Source organism: Aquarana catesbeiana, linkage group LG02 (assembly GCF_042186555.1).
Source record: "Aquarana catesbeiana isolate 2022-GZ linkage group LG02, ASM4218655v1, whole genome shotgun sequence".
Classification (NCBI taxonomy): Eukaryota; Metazoa; Chordata; class Amphibia; order Anura; family Ranidae; genus Aquarana; species Aquarana catesbeiana.
This window is the reverse complement of record NC_133325.1, coordinates 523772006-523793751: the sequence shown is the minus strand read 5'-3', so window position 1 is coordinate 523793751 and position 21746 is coordinate 523772006. Positions and strand designations below refer to the sequence as shown.

The window sequence follows — 21746 nt, the reverse complement described above, 5'->3', positions numbered from 1 at the left end:
TGTCCGACAAAGTCATTTACCGATATTTCTACCTTCTACATCATTAGCACTTGTGCACTTTTTAAATTTGATCAATCAATTGGTTAGTGTAATGTTTACTATCTTTACTCACTACAAACACTCCACACAGTTACTCTGCCCATCTGCCCAGTTCAACCTTTCCACAGTTACTCCAACCACACAACAGTTACTCCAGGCACTCCCCCCAGTTACTCCGCTCACTCCAGATGTAGAGGCAAGAACACTTTTCACAATTTCCCCAGAAATTGTACCTTTTCTAGTTTTAAATTAGAATACAACTGTTGCTGTAACTACTCTTTACTACTAGTTTTAGCTGGAACCATAAAACCGTGGTGTTCACTCGCGTATTAGATTGGTTTCACCACTCTTCAACTAAGTTTTGTGTTCACTTGGAAAGCTATATGAACCCAATTGAACTCTCCCATGGACCTTGCCCATGCGGAGGGGGGAGGGTTTCAGGCCCCCTCAATGACCTTATTTGTCAAACGATTCAGATCTGGGATCGCATGCTGTCCAGAAGGGGCCTATCGAACCACATGGGGCATATGACGCCCTTCTTTGGGACCCCGGCCTACTACCCGCCAGCTATTCACGTAACAGGATTTGGACGAAAAGAAGATCATAGGAGACTTGCCCAAGTCCTTTGAGCAGACCCTGCTTCAGAGGCAACAGACCGCTTCTTATATCCGAACTTTCCTGTCCATTCCAGACATGCTTGCTGAATCAACAGGATTTGAGGAACTGCTCATGCAGGCAGAACCTCCAACACTTGGTATCTCAACTTTACTCCCTGTTGCTCAATATGACCCTCCTCCATTTACGGAGGCCTGGGAGGCAGAACTACGTCACTCTGTCTCCACTATTAAATGGCAAAAATGTTTTGTTCTGATGCACAAGCTATCCCTAGCCACTAAGACCGAGGAAAGGATTTAAACTGGTAACGAGATGGTACAGATGCCCTTCGACTATACACCATTTCAACTTGGCAGTGTCTTGGCTCCCGGGGGACCATGCTCCTAAATCTGGTGGGAATGCCCTCCTGTACAGGGATTTTGGTAACTGATCTTAACTTAATCATAATCAATACTGTAAATTGATAGCGACTGCCATTCAACCTTCACCTGAGGTGGCTGTCTTATCTTTACTCCCTGGCAAATTCAAATCCATCAAAAAATATGTATTGCAACACTTTTTGGCAGCTGCTAGAGTAGTGATTCCCTGTCACTGTATATCGACAACCATGCCTTATCTAGGGGATCGGGCCACTGAAGTGGACGGCATAGGGGACCTTGAACTTCTGTTGGCGGAGAAATATGGTCAAGACTAGTGCCCTGTACACACGATAGGATTTTCCGATGGAAAATGTGTGATAAGACCTTGTTGTCGGAAATTCTGACCGTGTGTAGGTTCCATCACACATTTTCCATCGGAATTTCCGACACACAAAGTTTGAGAGCTTGCTATAAATTTTTCAGACAACAAAATCCGTTGTCGGAAATTCCGATCGTGTGTACACAAATCCGACGCACAAAGTGCCACGCATGATCAGAATAAATTAAGAGACGACTGCCCCGTTTATAGTCCCGACGTACGTGTTTTACGTCACCGCGTTCAGAACGATCGGATTTTCCAACAACTTTGTGCCACCGTGTGTATGCAAGACAAGTTTGAGCCAACATCCGTTGGAAAAATTCCATGGATTTTGTTGTCAGAATGTCCGATCAATGTCCGACCGTGTGTACAGGGCATAACCGTTTTCTTTTATTTGGACTTCATGGTCCATGTTCTGATACTACTGAGTTTATCTCCTGGGCTGAGAGTGGCCTAGATGACGCCGCCTTGGGGACTTTGATGAAGTGCTTCTTTACACCTATGTTTCTGCCACCTCTTTTCTGCTCCTATTCATTTTCCTCTGTCTAAACACACCATTAGGAATCCATTGAGTAAATGTACCCTGCCTTTGACTTATCCATTGTTACTGATTCAGTGTGTGACCCCTCCGGCATATTTTTCATAATGACAGGTTTTTCATATAACCTTTCCTGATACACTACATACGGGACACCTATTCACCTTTTCTGAAATGGTGGTGAAGGTTAATTTAATTTTTAAAGTTTTCAGGGGTTGCCATCACAGATGGTCTCCTGATGTGCCTTTTTATAAACATGTTTTTTTTTCACTCCTCTATTTTGTATGTAACCTGGACATGCATTTGTTCCAACGCAAATAATAATTATTGTTGGTGTACCTTACCACGGTTTGTATTGTTTACATGTTTTCTATTTATCTCAATTTCTATATGAATAAAATAAGGTTTATTTATAATTTAAAGTTTTAGCTGGAGTTCAGCTTTAGTTTTGTTAGTCATGTCCATTTTTATAGTGTTAATAAACCCCAACTATGAAAAAACTCATTGCATGTTATATTAGTGTGTGCATACTCAGCCACTAAAGCATTAGTTTTGTGTAGAGTGAAATTTATCTGGTTGGTCCTGCCTTCAGCTGTCCCTCCCTTCTTATGTTGTCCCCATTGCAGCCTAGAATTGTGTGGACTAGCTGGCGTCCTCTACTGAGCATGCTCATATTTCAGTTCCGTTCTGAGCTCTTCATTTCCTCCTCTTTCTCATCTGTGCAGCCCACGTGAGTATAGAGTCACACGTGGGCATATACACAGTAGTAAATGACACTCCCCTCCCTCCTCCTCCATGTTATCCTCTTGCTAAACACTATGGGACAGGATATAGTATGCTGATTTGAGTTACATTACTTGAGACTCAAAAATGCTTAGTTTTAATTGAAATATGTATGTAATGTAAAATTGAGTAAAAAAAGAGCCTTGGATGCATGATGCCATGTGAACAAAATGAAAGCTAGTGTCGGCCATCTTTGACTCTGCCTACACCATATTAACTAACTCCCCGCCGTATAGACAAATGACTGAGGGCGGGATCCATCTGTTCTGGAACTAAGTCATATGATGTTGCCCCAATCTCACTGCACTTGCACGCCGCAAGGCGATCGCCCTGGGACACAACGCGACCCCATTCTCGGTAAAGAGCATATGACGCGACTCTTTACCCATTTGACCAGCTGTGTCCAAGGAAACAAGGAAATTCCGGTGATCGTCTCTCCTCGCCGCACACTGACTGAGTGTGAGGAAAGGAGAGCCGATCAGCATCTCCTCACAGGGGAGACATGTACAGATAATCAGGGCACTGATCATCAGTGTCCTGATGATCAGTGATGCCAATCTGTGCCCGTCAGTGCTTGCCCATAAGTGTATCATTGTCCATCAGTGCTGCATTGTAGTGCCACCTAATCGGTGCAGCCTCATCAGCGCACATTAGTGAAGGAGAAAAATTACTTATTTACAAAATTTTCTGACAAAAAAAAATTATACAAATTTAATTTCGGTATAGCTTGCATGACCACATAATTGTCAAAAGTGTGACAGTGAAAGAAGTTTGGGAATTTAAAAAAAAAAAAATTATACTTGCCTAGGTGGATGCAGCATCGGCGTGATGTCCCCTGCTGAACCTAAGGTTGAGAACCAAGTGATTAAACACCGCTGATCACTTGGTTCTCTGTGTTCCCTGAGCTGAGAGCTGGTGACTGTCGGTCACTGCTTTTCTGCAGAACGAACTGCACTCCTGTGATCCACAGGAAAAGTATAGCAAAACACGCTTTGTCTGTACTTCACCTTTTAATGCACAAAAGTTACACATAGTTACATAGTAGGGGAGGTTGAAAAAACACACAAGTCCAAGTCCAACATATGTGTGTGATTTTATGTCAGTGTTACATTGTGTATCTCTGTATGTTGTGGTCGTTCAGGTGCTTATCTAATAGTTTTCCCCCTAAATATGGATGAAACCACCGCCTGTGGAAGGGAATAACACATCCTTGCCGCTCTTACAGTATCCCTATTGTGGGGTCACCAGTATGGTATTTGTAAATTGAAATCATAATCCCCTCTCAAGCTTCTCTTCTCCAGAGAGAATAAGTTCAGTACCTTTCCTCATAACTAAGATCCTCATAATGAAGATCCTCCAATCCCTTTATTAGTTTTGTTGCCCTTCTCTGTACTCGCTCCCTTTCCAGCACATCCTTCCTAAGGACTGGTGCCCAGAATTGGACAGCATACTCTAGGTGAGGACGGACCAGAGTCTTGTAGAGTGGGAGAATTATCGCTTTATCTCTTGAGTTAATCCCCTTTTTAATGCATGCCAATATTCTGTTTGCTTTAGCAGCAGCTTGGCATTGCATGCCATTGCTGAGCCTTTCATCTACTAGGACCCCCAGGTCCTTTTTCCATCCTTGATTCCCCCAGAGGTTCTTCCCCAGTGAGTTGATAGCATTCATACTTTTGCCACCCAAATGCATTATTTTACGTTTTTCCACATTAAACCTCATTTGCCATGTAGTTGCCCACCCTACTGATTTGTTCATATCTACGTGCAAGGTTTCCACATCCTGCGTAGAAGTTATTGCCCTGCTTATCTTAGTATTGTCTGCAAATACAGAGATTGAACTGTTTACCCCATCCTCCAGGTCGTTTATGAACAAATTAAATAGGATTGGTCCAAGGAAAGAACACTGGGGGACCCCACTTTCCACCCCTGACCATTCCGAGTACTCTCCATTTATCGCCACCCTCTGAACTCGCCCTTGTAGCCAGTTTTCAGTCCATGGACTCGCCCTATGGTCCATGCCAACAGACCTTAATTTGTACAGTAAACATTTATGGGGAACTGTCAAATACTTTTGCCAAATCCAGATACACCACTTCTATGGACCTTCCTTTATCTAGATGGCAGCTCACCTCCTCATAAAAGGTTAATAGATTGGTTTGACATGAACAATTCTTCATGAATCCATGCTGATTACTGTTAATGATACCGTTTTCATTACTAAAATCTTGTATAATGTCCCTTATTACCCCCTCCAAGAGCTTGCATACTATTGATGTTAGGCTAACTGGTCTGTAATTCCCAGGGATGTATCTTGGTCCTTTTTTAAATGTTGGTGCTACATTGGCTTTTCTCGAATCGGCTGGTACCATTCCAGTCAGTAGACTGTCAATAAAAATTAGGAACAATGGTCTGGCAATTACTTAACCGAGTTCCCTAAGGACCCTTGGATGCGAGCCATCTGGTCCCGGTGACTTATTAATGTTAAGTTTTTTCAAGTCTATTTCTAATTCTGTTCTCTGTTAGCCATGAGGGTGCTTCCTGTGATGTGTCATGGGGAAAAACACTGCAGTTTTGGTTGCAGAAGCCCCCCGATTCCCCTTGTGAAGACTGAGAAGAATAAATTCAATACCTTCGCCATCTTCAGAAAACATCTTATGTATAATAAAAATTCATAGGTAGCTATAAAACTGTTTCATATTTATAATTTAGTTTGAATTACTCTTCTGAAGCTTTTTTTTTTTTTCCCATGTGACTGGCACAGCACCAATCAGAACTAGCCAGACACACTCGTACTGTAGAGAGCAAACATCAGCAGAGTATTAGACCCTACCAAGGATCTTTCCCTGCAGATGCCAAAGAGCAGGGAAAGATCATATGACCACACAACAGGAGTAAGGTACTTAGAGGATTTTTAAAAAATACAGTGGCATGATATCTATGGTTTATGAAAATTAATACTGTTTAGTATCACTTGAATTCTGCTAGTGCATCTAACACCACCTTCCCTCCAGATTGACAGTGCTTCTGTCCAAAGGAATCTTCGTTGCTCCTCAAGTGGAGCCGAGACACCCTAAGGCAGGCCATGTTACTGGCTGGATTACCGGCCAGAAATGAAGGTGGTTAAGCCAAAAAAAATGCAGCTGTCACGTTTAAGGATTGATAAGCTGCAATATATTTATTCGTGGGTTTATTGCTGCTGGAGCTGCAGTCTGCTCACATAATTTGTAATAAAAACATATTTGCTATTCTCAAGCTTCCCTCCAACCACTTTGCATATATTAATATATACTGTGATTCTGTACTTGCCAAATATGCTGCAGAAATCTCCCTCCACTGAGTCTGTCTGCAACCATTTTAACCATGGGCAGCTCAAGCTGCTGCCTGTTTGCTTCCTGGATTTACAGAGTCACACACCTCCCAGCTCTGCAGCAAGATTTGATAGATGGAAAGATGAAAAAATGACTGAAGTTCTGCTTTAAGCTGTTAACAGGATCCTCCATCTGAACTTTAGAATACTCTGTACAGCTCTAGAATCGATGTTGGACAGCTGCATCAAAACCCTGTCTGTTAGCAGTCTTCTGAGCATACGGTTAAAAAAGAAATCCTTTCCAAATCATACGTTGGCAAAGCTACTTCCTTTTTTTTTCCTGTCTTTTATCAAGATATTTCTTTTCTCATGAGTCCTTTAATGCCAGCCCCTCCGGCACAATGGTGTAGGGAGATTTCCTGCTTGCAATGGATCCTCTATCCCCTGCTTGCATTGGGGACCATGTTTCATTGACTTTAGTGTGGGCCTGTCTTACTGACGCCAGCTTCTGGTGACGTTTATATAATCGAAGTTGGGGATGGTTTATCCCAATGTCTGTAATTCATAGCCTTCTGGTCTTATTGCTTCCTACTTGGTGACAAGAAGGCCAGGGACAGTTATTTGAGCACCCCATCCATCCTGAAGGCAGTGAGTGGGGTGCTTTTTCTCAGTCATTTAAGACTGGCCTTTGGACCTCTGAGTTTTCTGGGTTCAGTGACACAAAATTTTACTCTGCTGAAAACTGGGTACGAGACTTGCAAGTTAATTTTCTGTTTTCCATTGCTTTCACAAGCTCTTAACGATTGGGTAATGGTTAAAACTATTTTGCTGTATATTTCTTTTCCTTTGTGACACACAAGATGAGTGAGAGAGAATAGAGTACACATCTGATACATTTCATTTGTCTTCTACCCCTTGATTGGAAATTTCTACCCAGAGATATGAAATGCAAGCCTTTTTCCTATGTTGATTCTATACAACCTGCCGCAGGCAGAAGGGGCATGGGTTAATAATTTTTCTTCCTTTTTTTTTCCCCCCTCTTTGCCATGAGCCTAGTTATGTAGGCCCTAATACAGAACATTTTTGTCTCTTGCTTTTTTTGGGCCTCCACTGTGCAACCTTGCTCGGTCCCATCTCTCCTACCTCACCCCAAGTAGGCAAAGATATCACACAATGCAGTAGCTACAGACTAATTACATAATTAGTCAGGTTGAAAAAAGACACAAGTCTATTTGGTTTAACGAATAAAAAAATAAATCCTACCATCCCATGTACACAATTTTATACCCACAGTTGATCCAGAGGAACTACGGCAGGGGAAAAAATTCCTTCCTGATCCCCGAAAGGCAATCGGGTTTTCCCTGGATCAACTTTACCTATAAATGTTAGTATCCAGTTATATTATTTACATTCAGGAAATAATCCAGGCCTTTTTTAAAGCAATCAACTGAGCTGGCCAAAACCACCTCTGGAGGGAGTCTATTCCACATTTTCACAGCTCTTACTGTGAAGAAACCTATTTGGAGAGGAAATCTCTTTTCCGGTGCCCCCTTGTCCTTTGTGATGACCTTAAAGTGAATAACTCGACACCAAGTTCACTATATGGAGCGGTGCCTCCTCTGTTAGTTTCGGCCGGACGATAATCGACAGCGGCTGAGAATCAATCACTAGTGCGCTACTGCCTGCACTGTGATATGGGAAGATGTGGTGGTGGGTTAGCTGGTGCAGTGGACTCGAAATTGATGGGCATGGTGAGGCTGCGTTTGACGGGCACAGGTGTACAGACCCGGGAACTCAGCACAGTGATGGTGGGAACCCCTCATTTTGGGCGGCACAGTGGTGTAGTCGATAGCACTTTCGCCTAGCAGTAAGAAGGGTCGCTGGTTCGAATCCCAACCACGACACTACCTGCCTGGAGTTTGCATGTTCTCCCTGTGCCTGCATGGGTTTCCTCCGGGTACTCCGGTTTCCTCCCATACTCCAAATACATGCTGGTAGGTTAATTGGATCCTGTCTAAATTGTCCCTAGAATGTATGAATGTGAGTTAGGGACCTTAGATTGTAAGCTCCTTGAGGGTAGGGACTGATGTAAATGTACAATGTATATGTAAAGCGCTGCTTAAAGTGACGGCCCTATATAAGTACCTGAAATCAATAATAGGCACAGTGAGGCTGCAATCGATTTTTTTTTTTTTTTCAGAATTTTTCAGTTTGTTTGCACCACCCCAAACTGGTGCCCAAAACTGAACAGCATATTCCAGATGGGGTCTTACTAATTATTTGTACAGGGGAAAATTGATATCCCTCTCTGGAGTCCATACCTCTCAATACAAGAAAGGACTTTGCTTGCTTTGGAAACTGCAGCTTGGCATTGCATGCTATTAAGCTTATGATCTACCAAAATGCCTAGATCCTTCTCCGCTATGAATTCCCCTAGTTGTACTCCACCTAGTAGTTATGATACATGCATATTCTTAGCCCCCAAGTGCATACATTTACATTAATCAACATTAAACCTCATTTGCCACATAGTTGACTAATGAAAGTGCATTAAGGATCTGCTCAACATCCTGTATAGACGTTATTCCACTGCATAGCTTGGTGTCCTCTGCAAAGACTGAAATGGTAAACTTTTAATATGCTTTATAAAGATATTAAAAGGTAGGGGTCCTAACACTGAACCTTGAAGTACACCACTAATAACTTTTAGACCATTCAGAGTATGAATCATTAACTATTACTCTCTTAAGTGTCTTTTATCAAGTTTTTTTTAATCCATTTACAAACTGATCTTTCCAAGCCTGTAGACTTTACCTTACACATTAGCCGTGTGTGTGGAACTGTCAAAAGCTTATGCAAAATCCAAGTATACTACGTTGTCCAATGTTTATCTTACCACCTCATAAAAAGAAATTTGGTTTGTTTGACAACGTTATCCTGTCTGTTGCTTAGAATATTACTTATTTAACAAGAACTCTTTTTATGTGGTCTTTTATTAAACTCTCCTGTAGAGCTGCACGATTCTGGCTAAAATGAGAATCATATGATACATTGTCCCCCGTCTCTGCACTGGAGAAAGTGCAGAGAAGGGCAACCAAACTGATAAGAGGCATGGAGGAGCTCAGCTATGAGGAAAGATTAGAGAAACTGAATCTATTCCCTCTTGAGAAGATTAAGGGGGATATGTTCAACATGTACAAATACATAAGGGGTCCATATAGTGAACTTGGTGTTAAGTTATTCACTTTAAGGTCATCGACAAGGGGGTACTCTTTCTGTCTAGAGGAAAAAAGATTTCATCTCCAAATATGGAAAAGATTCTTCACAGTAAGAGCTGTGAAAATGTGGAATAGACTTCCTCTAGAGGTGGTCTGGGAAAGTTCAGTCGATTGCTTTAAAATCGGCCTGGATTTTTTCCTAAATGTACACAATATAACTAGGTACTAACATTTATAGGTAAAGTTGATTCAGGGAAAATCTGATTGCCTCTCGGGAGATCAGGAAGGTATTTTTTCTTCTGCTGTAGCAAATTGGAGCATGCTTTGCTGTTCTTTTTTGCCTTCCTCTGGATCAACTGTGGGTGTAGGTCTGTGTATATAGGATTGTCTTTTTTTTTTTTTTTTTTTTGGTCGTACTTGATGGCCTTGTGTCTTTTTTTCAACCTAACTATGATCTCCCTCTGGATATCTCTTTCGACCATGCTTTATCAAATCTTCCCACAATCCTTTAATTTATGTTGGTCCTAATATCAAGAAGAGAGTTTTTTTTACATGTATTTTGAAGTTGCGCAAAAATTAAACCCATTTATGGAACAAATGAGACAGCTAGTACTTAAGCTTACATCTTTGGAATTGGGCAGCCTCCCTATGAGTTATTTACTTGTTAAAAGTCCCCACTTACCGTTTACCTTTTAAATACGGCCAGGGCCTGCATTCCAGCCTTATGCAGACATCTCAAGTCTCCCGGAAGGTGCGGAAGACTCCCGCATTTCTGCAGTGGCACCCGCAATCGCCTCCCGATCTCATGGGAATGATCGGTGCGGTGGGGATCAGCTGTGATCACGATCTCCTTTGTATAGATTTTTTAGCTGACAGCCGCTTCTCGTTCTCTCCCTCCCGCAGCTGACGGCTAAAAAGCTATACAGGGAGATCGGTGATCACAGCTGTCCCTCCAGCCACACTGATCATCCCCAGCTGCTCCCTGTGTGCTCCTCCCCCGGGCCCCTCCATGTCCTTCTCTGCTCCCCCTTGTCCTCGCAGCCAGCTCCCCTCCTCTCCCTCCAGCTGTGGGGGGGAACTAGTAATAGTGAGCGAGATTGCTCCTGTGTCCTGTGATTACTGAGCAGAGTAAACTGTTTACTCTGCTCAGTTTATGAATGGACAGGAGCCTCTGTCTCCTGTTCATTCATCTTTAGTGCTGAGAAAGGGACTGGGGAATGTGTCCTCAGTCCCTTTGTCTCAAAGGGGAGATGTCAGGGGTCTGTTAAGACCCCTGAAATCTTACCAAAGCCCCCAAAAAATATTGTAAAAAAATTCTAAAAAATGAAAGTGTAAAAGAATAAAATAAACTACTGACACCACTCTCCCCTGCCCTACCAACACTGTCCACTGCCCCCTGCCCCAACCACCTCCCCCCAAAAAGCATTGAGAAAAAAAATTAAAAACAAATTGTAATTATTATTAAAAAGAAGAAAAACTACTGACACCGTGCACTGCCACCCACCCTCCCCAGAAGCACTGCGAAAAAATATTGAGAAAGTGATTTAAATAATAATTTACCGTGGGGGGGGGGTGGGGGGGGGCTGTCAGGAAAGCCTTAAAGAGCAACTGCAGGCTGCTCACGTAATTTGTAATAAACACATCTTTGCCATTCTGAAGCTTCCCCCCAACCACTCTGCATATATATATATATATATATATATATATATATATATATATATATATATATATATATATATATATAACACTGTGATTCTGTACTTGCAAAATATGCTGCAGAAATCTCCCTCCACGGAGTCTGGCTGCAATCATTTTAACTGTGGGCAGCTGAAGCTGCCGTCTGTTCACTTCCTGGATTTACACAGACACACACACCTCCAGCTCTACAGGTCTCATTGGCCCTCTTATGACTCATTCCTCCTCCCTTCCTGGCAAACTCTCACAAGAGAGAGAGAGATGTGCGTGATGTCATAAGCCTAGGCTTTTTACCGGACAAGAAACGAAGTGGGCTGTATAAGGTATTTACTGGCAGAAAAAAATGTTTTACTATCCAAAGTTAAAACAGGGGGAGTAGATTTAATAGATGGAAAGATGGGAAAAATGATTGAAGTTCCACTTTAAGCTACGTTCTGGATAAATGTCACCCCGAGGTGTTTTGGGCCTTCTGCTGCAAGTTGGGCACACGAGACATTGACTTCCTGGCTTCCAACTTCAACTTTTATAACTTGTTTAACTGTGCTGAAATGCTGAATACAACTTTATTTCAATAGCTTTATGTGGTGTAGTTGCTCTGTATATCGGTTGAAAAACACTGTAGATCATAGTGGTGTGCTGCTAATTACAGATGTTGGCTCAATCTACCTAAATATTCACCTTTTTGTCTGTAACGTACAATTAAGAAAATTACATTTTTAGCCTGTTGTAAAAATTTTCTGTGAGAACATTACATGGACACATGTCCCTCTTTTCCTTTTCTTGCTTGTTGCTAGACTGAGACAGGCTGGGAATGGGAGGTGTTATTTTCGGCAGCTCTTTCAGCTATGTTTTGCCAGTGTCTAGTCTCCTAAAGGCAGCCATTGGCAACCCAGTGTACCTGAATACTCATTCTGTGGCTCTTAATGTACTCCCAAGAAAAGGATTATAGGGTAAAGCAAAAATTATATTTTCTTTTTAGGTAAATACCGTGGATGCAATTGCTTTAGCATTTTTATATCTTAGAAGTGATGTGTACTGAATGAGTTGGTCTCCTTGCTCTATATGCATTACATGCATTGTAAACCTTTAACTTCTTTTTAGGTCATGCATTATTTGGGACAGTATATTATGGTTAAACAACTGTATGACAAGCAGCAGCAGCACATTGTTCACTGTGGCACCGATGAACTTGGAAAGTTATTAGGCATTACAAACTTTTCAGTAAAGGACCCAAGGTAAGACGTTTCTGAATAAACAAATTTTTATCAAGGTATATCAACTTAAATATGCTATCACTGAAATGTAAACCTGAATAAGCAGTGTGGGTTAACACCAGAATGTTTTCAAGTTTTTAGATTCCCAGACCAAGCCTAGCGTCACTGTGGGTCAATAACACATTTCTCTGACTTCACACAGTTGCCCATTTTTAATTATTTGCTGCAAAGGATTTTTTTTTCATTAAATAAAAAGGTGTATGGTAATCTTAAATTATGTAAGTATTCCAGAGGCCAATATTTTTTGGATTAACTATAGCAACAATAGAGGCTGCAGTACAGTGGAGATTTTTAATTGATACATATTATTTTTTTTTTTTTTTTTTTTAGAGAAAAAAACCCTATTTCACCTTTTTTAGTTTTTTTTTTTTTTTTGTTTTTCTTTTGTTTCTTAGACAAAGTCTGGATGTATTAAATGTTTCTAAATATTTTTTCCCCCTGCATTAATAGTACTCCAGCGCAACCCGTAACTCTCTTTCCCCAGCAGCACACCAGAGATGAGAACTGCTGTGTTCTGTGTGAGTTCAACTTGGCTTTTTCATAGTCAAGTACAACTTTTCTGTCATCAGAGAGCAGCAGTTGTGACTGTGCAGGGGGCATGGGACAGCTTGTGATAGACAGGATGCTGTTTGTGTGTGCTTCCATCTTCAAGGTGCTGCCGGGGAAGGGGAGATTGCCTAAGGTGTAAAACCTAAGAGCCCTTTCACACCGGGCCGCCCATAGCGTCGGCGGTAAAACGCCACTATTTATAGCGACGTTTTACTGTCGGATTAGCGGCGCATTTCGGCCGCTAGCGGGGCACTAGCGAGAAAGGGTTAAAACCGCCCGCAATGCGCCACAATAGCGGCGTTTTGCCGGCTGTATCCTAGCGCTGCCCCATTGATTTCAATGGGGAGCAGCGGTGGAGGAGCGGTAAACACACCGCTCCAAAGAAGCTACTGACAGGACTTTTCCTGACGTCCTGCCAGCGCAGCGCTCCGGTGTGAAAGCCCTCGGGCTTTCACACTGGAGACAATGCTGCAGCTGTTTGAGGGCGGATTGCAGGCGCTATTTTTAACGCTATAGCGCCTGCAAAACGCCGTCGGTGTGAAAGGGGTCTAAAGTTACAAATGAGCTTTAAACGTTAGTGGATCTTTACCCATAACTTGATAAACAATGTTCTTTAGCAAGGAACATACACTATACATTAATAATTATGGTATCAAAATTAGTGTGTGCTGTACATTGCCTCCAGCATTGCTCCTGTCTGTTCTTGCTGGAGGCTGCCATTTTGCTGAAGCCGAAAACCCCAGCAGTAAATTGTAAAGCAGAACTAAACCCATCAATTTACCGGTTTCCAAAACTAGTTACATTCCTGGAATGTTGAAAATGCAAACTCAAATTTGCTTGTGTTTTCAACCAAACTGTCACTGTCACTATCAAATGGCTGGTGTCCTAACTAATCACATGGCACCATGGCAGTTGCAGTTCAAACAGACGCAGCTTCATTGGCTGTAAAGGATAGGAGGGTTTAATTGCACTTTAAAGGTGAAGTCCATCCTGAGCTCATTTGGCTGGGCTTCCCCTATGGGTCACAGGAGTGCAATTTGATTTGCACTCCTATGAGCAAGTAAAGAAGCGGGCATTATACCAAAGGTCCAGCAGGTGGCATCATATAATGGGTCTCAATGGATTGTTAATCCTGGGTGGTTGTTGGTGAATAGGCATGAGAGAAGACACTGTGGTCTTATAATATTCTGGAAACCAGGAAGGACCCGTACTGTTCATGCTATTGGAGGCCAGAGTGGATAGCAAAGAAGCGATGTCTTGGCTAAGTGCACACAAGCATCTAGGGAAACTAATTCTTACGGCTGAGGTTGGTGGCTTTATGTGGAAAGCTGCGGCTGCCGAGCCCCTACAGTGCATTGACAGGCTTTTGGCAGCTGAAGCTATTTTTGTGACACTTCGCTAGCAAATTATCATCATGCACTAAAAAGGGTATAGGTTCAAGAGCGAAATCAATACTTATACTCCTTTTACAAAACTGGTTCGGTTTCACCTTGAATATGCAGTTCAAGGGGACCTCAGCTTTAAGGATCGATTACATAGTTTAGAGTTATGCAGTCTGGAGAAGAGACACTTAAAGTGGTTGTAAAAGCAGAAGGGTTTTTTTTTTAATCTTAAATTGATTGTAAAGTCTCGTTTGTTATACTTACCTGCTCTGTTGCAGTGGATTTGCACAAAGCAGCCCGGATGTCCCTCTTTGGCTTTCCTGGCCCCTCCCTTCGTGTTCCGTGCCCCCACAGCAAGCAGCTTGCTATGGGGGCACCCAAACTAAGTCACAGCTCCCTGTGTCCATTCAGACAGTTTTAGGGGGACTGAGGGGGGCTGCTGCACACAAAAGGCTTTTTATCTTAATGCATAGAATGCATTAAGACAAAAAACCTTCTGTCTTTCCAACTTTTTTAATGCTTTAAGATAAAAAAACCTTCAGTGTGCAGCAGCCCCCCTTAGTCCTGTGTAAGTTCACCTTACAGATTTTTCTGTAAAGGGGAACTTGCCCTTTAAGAAGGAATATTACAATATACAAATATATTAAAGTTGACTCCAGTAACCGTAATAAATGGTGTACTCTAAGCTCTCTGAAAACGACACGCAACCATGATTTGAAGTCAGAAGAAAGGAGGTCTAACCTAAGGCCCTGTTAACACCTGGGCATAGCAGAAGTGCGGGCAGAAACAAGTCACCTCCTGGCACCTTAGACCCTCATCAGCACCAGTTACTTGGGATTAGTGGTGCAGGAAATTAAAAATCTGGAAACCGAAAATTCAGGATGCACTTGGCCAACAACCGAAATTAACAGTTTAAAAATAAAAAATGTGTGTGTGTGTGTATATGTCAGTTTTAAATTCTATGTATGTTTTCACACTAGTCTGTTGCAGTCTTAAAAATTCTGCTTGCCGCATTTTTGGTGCAGGTTTGGTCAGTTAAAAAGGTAACGCACCTCCATGTTGAAATGAATTGAGAACGCGACGGCACATCAAAAATGCACCTGTGTTGCGTTCTTGATGCCGTTTTTGAGTCCCATGAATAATTCACCGTAAACATGGTAAAATTGCGCAGGTTTTTTGGTGGGCATTATCTACACCATTTTTATTTTTGGAATCATAAGTAATTGAGGACTTGCCTCATTTTGGGCCTAGTTCTCTGTGGTGCAACGTGTGTTTACAAAGACCACCGAGCCTACTCCCATGGGTGACCTCGATCCATGCTTCCTTAACCACTTCAGCCCCGGAAAGGTTTTACCCCCTTCCTGATAAGAGCATTTTTTGCGATACGGCACTGCGTCGGTTTAACTGACAATTTGTGCGACATTGCAACCAAACAAAATTGACGTCCTTTTTTTACCCACAAATAAAGCTTTCTTTTGTTGGTATTTTGATCACCTCTGCGGTTTTTAATTTTTTTTTTTTTTTTTTTTTTATAAACAAAGTGACAATTTTGAAAAAAAAAAAGCAATATTTTTTACTTTTTTGCTATAATAAATATCCCCAAAAATATGTAAAAAAATAATTTCTTCCTTCGTTTACGCCAATATGTATTCTTCTACATGTTTTTGGTTAAAAAAAAAAAAAAATCGTAATAAGCGTATATTGATTGGTTTGTGCAAAAGTTATAGCTACAAAATAGGGGATAGATTTATAGCATTTTTTTAAATATTCTTTTGTTTTTATCAGTAATGGCGGTCTGCGATTTTTTTTTTTTTTTTTGCCCCTCGTGACTACAACGTGTAAATGACACTGGCAGGAAAGGGGTTAAACACTAGGGGGCGATCAAGGGGTTAACTTTTTCCTCAGTGTGTTCTAACTGTAGGGGGGATGGGATTACTAGAACATGACAGAGATCACTGCTCCCAATGACCAGGAGATCCCTGTCATGTTGCTAGGCAGAACAGGGAAATGCCTTGTTTACATAGGCATCTCCCCATTCTGCCTCTCCGTGTCATGATTGTAGGCCACCGGCGGACATCGGGCACGCTCATACGTCATGCCCTGCTAGCGTTGGGTGCGTGCTCACTAGCCTGCGATTTTAAAGGGGACATACAGGTACGACCATTTGCGCAGCCGTGCGATTGTGCCGATGTATATCCTCGTGCACTGGACGGCAAGCGGTTATTGTAAATAGAAGTAATTACGCAGTATTCCCAAAAGAGATCACCTGCAACATGGATCCTGGAACCCCTGTTGCTCTAGTGTAATTTCCTATGTAGTTTTGTATAGCTTCACAGCATGAGATTTGAGACCTGATATACTTCCCCAGGAACTTTTTAACCACTTCCCTACCTGCATATAGGGAAATGACACCAGCAGGAACCTTTTCTCCCCCGTGCGTGCGTCATATAACGTCTGCTCGCTCTCGCATGCCCCTGGGGGCACGTGGCGATCGGGAATGAGGGTTGTCCCTTGGGATACAGCCTATCTCTAATCAGGGTAAAGAGCCAATGAAAATGGCTCTTTACCACGTGGCCGGCTGTGTCCAATCACAGCCAGTCACTAATGTCAACGAATCACAGTAACTAGCTATTAATGGGTTTTCCTCACACAGTTGTGTGAGAAGGAGTTTGCAGTAACAACAAGTTACCGCTTACAGTGTACAGCACAAAACACAGATTGCCCATCTGAGTACCTGTCTCCAGCCCATGCCCCATAGAATATACAATGGGGTGTTTGCTTCCAAATTGGGGTCATTTTGTGGGCATTTCCATTGTCCTGTTGCTCCAGGGCCTTCAAAAATGTGATAGGTTGTCAGGAAATTCGATATGGAATTTATGCTCCTATAACACCTGATGGTGCTCACCTGTTCTCATCTGTTAGTTTTTGGAGCCTTCACAGCATTCTTGTGTTTCAGCATGCCTCCCCATATAGTTATATAGTAGGAGAAATACCCCAGCAAAGCATGATCCAATTTGCTACAGCAGGGGTAAAAATTCCTTCCTGATCCCCCGAGAGGCAATCAGGTTTTCCCTGGATCAACTTTACCTATAAATGTTAGTATCCAGTTATATTCTGTACATTTAGGAAATAACCCGGGCCCTTTTTAAAGCAATCTACTGAGCTGGCCAGAACCACCTCTGGAGGGAGTCTATTCCACATTTTCACAGCTCTTACTGTGAAGAAACCTTTCTGTATTTGGAGATGAAATCTCTTTTGCTCTAGACGTAAAGAATGCCCCCTTGTCCTCTGTGATGACCTTTAAAGTGAATAACTAAGTTCACTATATGGACCACTTATGTATTTGTTGATCATATTCCCCCCTTTATCTCCTCTTCTCAAAAGAGAATAAATTCAGTTCCTCTAATCTATCCTCCATAACTGAGTTCCTCCATGCCTCTTATTAGTTTGGTTTCTCTTCTCTGCACTTTCTCCAGTTCCCCGAAAACCTTTGCGAACTGGTGCTCAAAACTGAACTGCATATTCCAGATGAGGTCTTACTAATGATTTGTACAGGGGCAAAGTTCTCTCTCTTTCTCTCTCGTCCATACCTCTCTTAATACAAGAAAGTAATTTGCTTGCTTTGGAAATCGCAGCTTGGCATTGCATGCTATTATTGAGCTTATGATCTACCGAAACCCCAAGATCCTTCTCCACTATGGATTCCCCCAGTTGTACTCCACCTAGTGTGTATGATGCATGCATATTCTTAGCCCCCCAACTTTACATTTCTCAACATTAAACCTCATTTGCCACTTAGTTGTCCAATTACAGTGCTTGTAAATTTCAGACCTCCTGTAAGAATGTTATTCCACTGCATAGCTTAGAATTATTGATTTCGCTCTGATTGTGGCATGTTTGCACATGTGGTGTGTAAACATGGTTTACATATGTGGGCGCGATCTACAACTGTGTTCACCAGTGGTGCACTAAAATTTTGGCCGAAAGAATAAAAGGTGCCGATAATGGCACCGAAAAGAGGGGCGGGGTCCGCCTTGGGTGCCACACATTGTAGGGGTGTCATCATATGACCGTTTCACACAAGTTTTTTTGAGCCTCCTTTTTAATGTACTGCATTCTATCTTAAAAATAGGTGATCAGCCTGCTGTTTCATGCGTTGGCTCTTATAGAGCTGTGTCTTTAAATATCTTTCTTTATGAAGCCTGGAAACAACCTGTGTGGGGTCATGGCTCCCTCAATGTTTAAGGAGCTTTTTCTTTTTGACAGGGAATTTATTGGTATGTTGTCTCTCAAGTCATGCACCTTAGTGAACATACCTCAAGGCCTTCTGTCTTCCTGAGGTGGTGTCAGCCTTCCACCTCATTGAAGTTGGGGTGTGGGGCAGGCCGCAATTGGCACATGTAGAGATTATTCATTATAGCAGTCTGTAAGTAGGAAGCCGGTATACATCTATACTTCTCATTACCCTGCAATTTTGTCAGCAAATGTTTCAGGAGCCTCTGAACTTTCCGAGTACTTGCAGATAATGTGTCTTACTGTACCACATAGTGAGCTGGTGTTTATCCATTAGGTTGCCTTGGTTGCCATTTTGTGATTGCAATGAATATCTTGCTAGGAACAGGCATCATTAATGCCTCTCCTCAACCTTCTTTTTTTTATACTAGCATCTTTACTTTGTGAAAAGCTGACTGTGGAATGTGGCACAAGTAGTATGATTTTTAAAACAACTTTAATGACAGTAAAGCCAGCCCTACATGGATCAAAATTTGGCTGGCTCTGCAGGAACTGGCTGCATTCCGATCCATATATGGGCAGGCTGGTTGTACACAATTTGATCTATCGACTTGTTTACAACCAGCATGATGTGTTTTTCCCGAGTGATCAGTGCCACCGATATAGCCAACAACACTGTTCGTTGTATTCTGATGGTGAGGAAGGCTCCCCGTCGTCAAAATACAATACCACAGCGGGAAGCATTCCTCCATCCACATTGAGTATGTGGATGGGGAATCGGATCATTTAATTTTTATTTTTGAGATATGGTGAGTGTGGAGGCCATTGGAGCATAGTGAACTCCATCGTCCTATTCAAGAAACCAGTTTGAGATCATTTGATCTTTGTGACATGGTGCATTATTTTGCTGGAAGTAGCCATCAGAAGATGGGTACACTGTAGTCCTAAAGGGATGGACATGATCAGCAACGATACCCAGGTAGGCTGTGGCATTTAAATGATGCTCAGTTGGTACTAAGGGGCCCAAAGTGTGCCAAGAAAATATCTCCCACACCATTACACCACCACCACAAGCCTGAACCTTTGATACGAGGCAGGATGGATCCATGCTTTCATGTTTATGTCAAATTCTGACCCTAACATCTGAATGTCACAGCTGAAATTGAGACTCATCAGACCAGGCAACATTTTTTCAATCTTCTATTGTCAAATTTTGGTGAACCTGTGCGAATTTCAGTTTCCTGTTCTTAGCTGACAGGAGTGGCACCCGGTGTGGTCTGCTGCTGCTGTAGCCCATCTGCTTCCAGGTTCAATGTGTTGTGGTTCCAGAGATGGAACAAGGTATTCAAGCGTTCAAGGTATTTTGCATTTCTTTGTTGTAACGAGTGGTTATTTCAGTTACTGTTGCCTTTCTATCATGTCGAACCAGTCTGCCCATTCTCCTCTGACATCAACATTTTTGTCCACACAACTGCCATTCACTGGATATTTTCTCTTTTTCTGACCATTCTCTTTAAACCCTAGAGATGGATGTGTGTAAAAATCCCAGTAGATTGGCAGTTTTTGAAATGCTCAGACCAGCCCGCCTGGCACCCACAACCGTGTAACGTTTAAAGTCCCTTAAATTCCCTTTCTTCCCCGTTCTGATGCTCGATTTGAGCTTCAGCAAGTCGTCTTTACCATGTCTAGATGCCTAAATGCCTAAATGCATTGAGTTGCTGCCATGTGATTGGCTGATTAGTAATTTGTGTTACCATGCAATTAAACAGGTGTCGGTAAGTGTGTACTCCTTTTGTATATAAAACATTGCAATACAAATATAGGTGTAATGGTCTATTTAGATTAAATAAAAGCTGGTATAGAAAACTACACATTTAATTACTGAATTTTGCCATTCCTTTGTTGTGCACAAGCAGGCGATGGGTTTTTCTTTACATACAAAATTAAGACCGTTATTTTATCCTTCTTCCTTTTTTTTATTTTTTTTTAATAGAGCAGAACACCTGACAATTTGGAGTCACAATCAGTAAGCAGGTTACCAAGCAATAGATTTGGCCAGGGTGGATAAAAATAATTGATTTAAAAAAAAAAACAAAAAAACAAATTGGATTTTTTTTTTGTTTTTTTTAATCAAATTTATTTTAATAAATTGCTTTGTGAGTAAAAATGTATACAAAGATTTCTATTTTTATGATACACTAATTTAGTTTATTTAGCACGAAATTGAGTTAATGTAGCATGAGGCAGTATATTCTGCAATATATAAATTTTGGGTAAACTCATTCAATGTATCTGAACTCTGCTAGCTGAGAGAACATGCACTGCATTGATACATTCACACAAATTCACAGTAACCATAAGATAACACAAAGTTCAGGAATAGTCCTTTATCCCATTGTTTTTCAAATCTATGAACACTACAAACTGTATAATTGAATCAGTTTTGAAATAACTATTTTACTAACCTGACAGCTTATTATTCTAAATAGGAAACCTTATTTTTGTTTGCAAATATTAAAGATTCTAACTACCAGCAAGAATGAGGCCTTACATTTAAAGAGCACCTGTCATTTCAGATCCATCATGGCAGGACCTGTTAGCGGGCATGTCAACAGCGGGTCAGAGGAGGAGCTGCAGGGGGACCGAGATGGCAGTTGCTCTTTAAAAATTATGATTTAAATCGACTTTATTTAAATCAAATCCACCCTGGATTTGGCACATATAGCCATCTCTTATCTCACCCAGGCAGACTGACTAAAGGCTCCTAAAGGGGTGTTAGGTTTGTTACAGCGTAATTGTGGTGGTTTCTGTGATCCTGCCATTTTTGAGCCACTGCAAATGGTTAATTGTCACAAACTCACATAGCAGTTTTCTAGTATTGGTAGTCAGAATGTGCTCCTTCGTAGTGTGGTGGGCACCTGCTAGGGTCCAGGCCCTAGCAGGTGCCCAGCTATCGATTTGAGGCCTGCTTGTGTGGTCTCCTTGTGCTTGCATGGCTTTCCTCTGGGCAATCTGGTTTTCTCCCACATGCTAAAGATATGCTGGTAGGTTAATTGAGTGCACCTAATGCTGCGTACACACGATCGGACTTTCCGGCAGAAAAGGTCAGACGGAATCATTTCATCGGATATTCCGATCGTGTGTGGGCTACATCGGACTTTTTCTTTCTAAAATTCTGATGGACCTAGAAATAGAACATTGTTTTAAATCTTTCAGACAGAATCAATTCCTATCGGGAAAACCTTTCGTCTGTATGCTATTCCGACAGACCAAAAACAACGCAAGGGCAGCTTTTGGCTACTGGTTATTTAACTTCCTTTTTCTAGTCCCGTCGTACGTGTTGTACGTCACCGCGATCGAAACGATCGGATTTTG

The 21746-nt window shown here is 41.9% G+C and overlaps 1 protein-coding gene across 2 annotated transcripts in view; it reads left to right on the top strand.

Annotated features, from left to right (window-relative positions):
• The window catches only part of MDM4 (MDM4 regulator of p53), a 192917-nt gene that overhangs the window by 97220 nt on the left and 73951 nt on the right, over positions 1-21746 (top strand). For both annotated transcript variants that reach the window (XM_073615829.1, XM_073615828.1), the window contains one exon: positions 12035-12168. In XM_073615829.1, coding sequence (XP_073471930.1) covers positions 12035-12168 — 134 coding nt within the window. The remainder of the gene's footprint in view (positions 1-12034; positions 12169-21746) is intronic.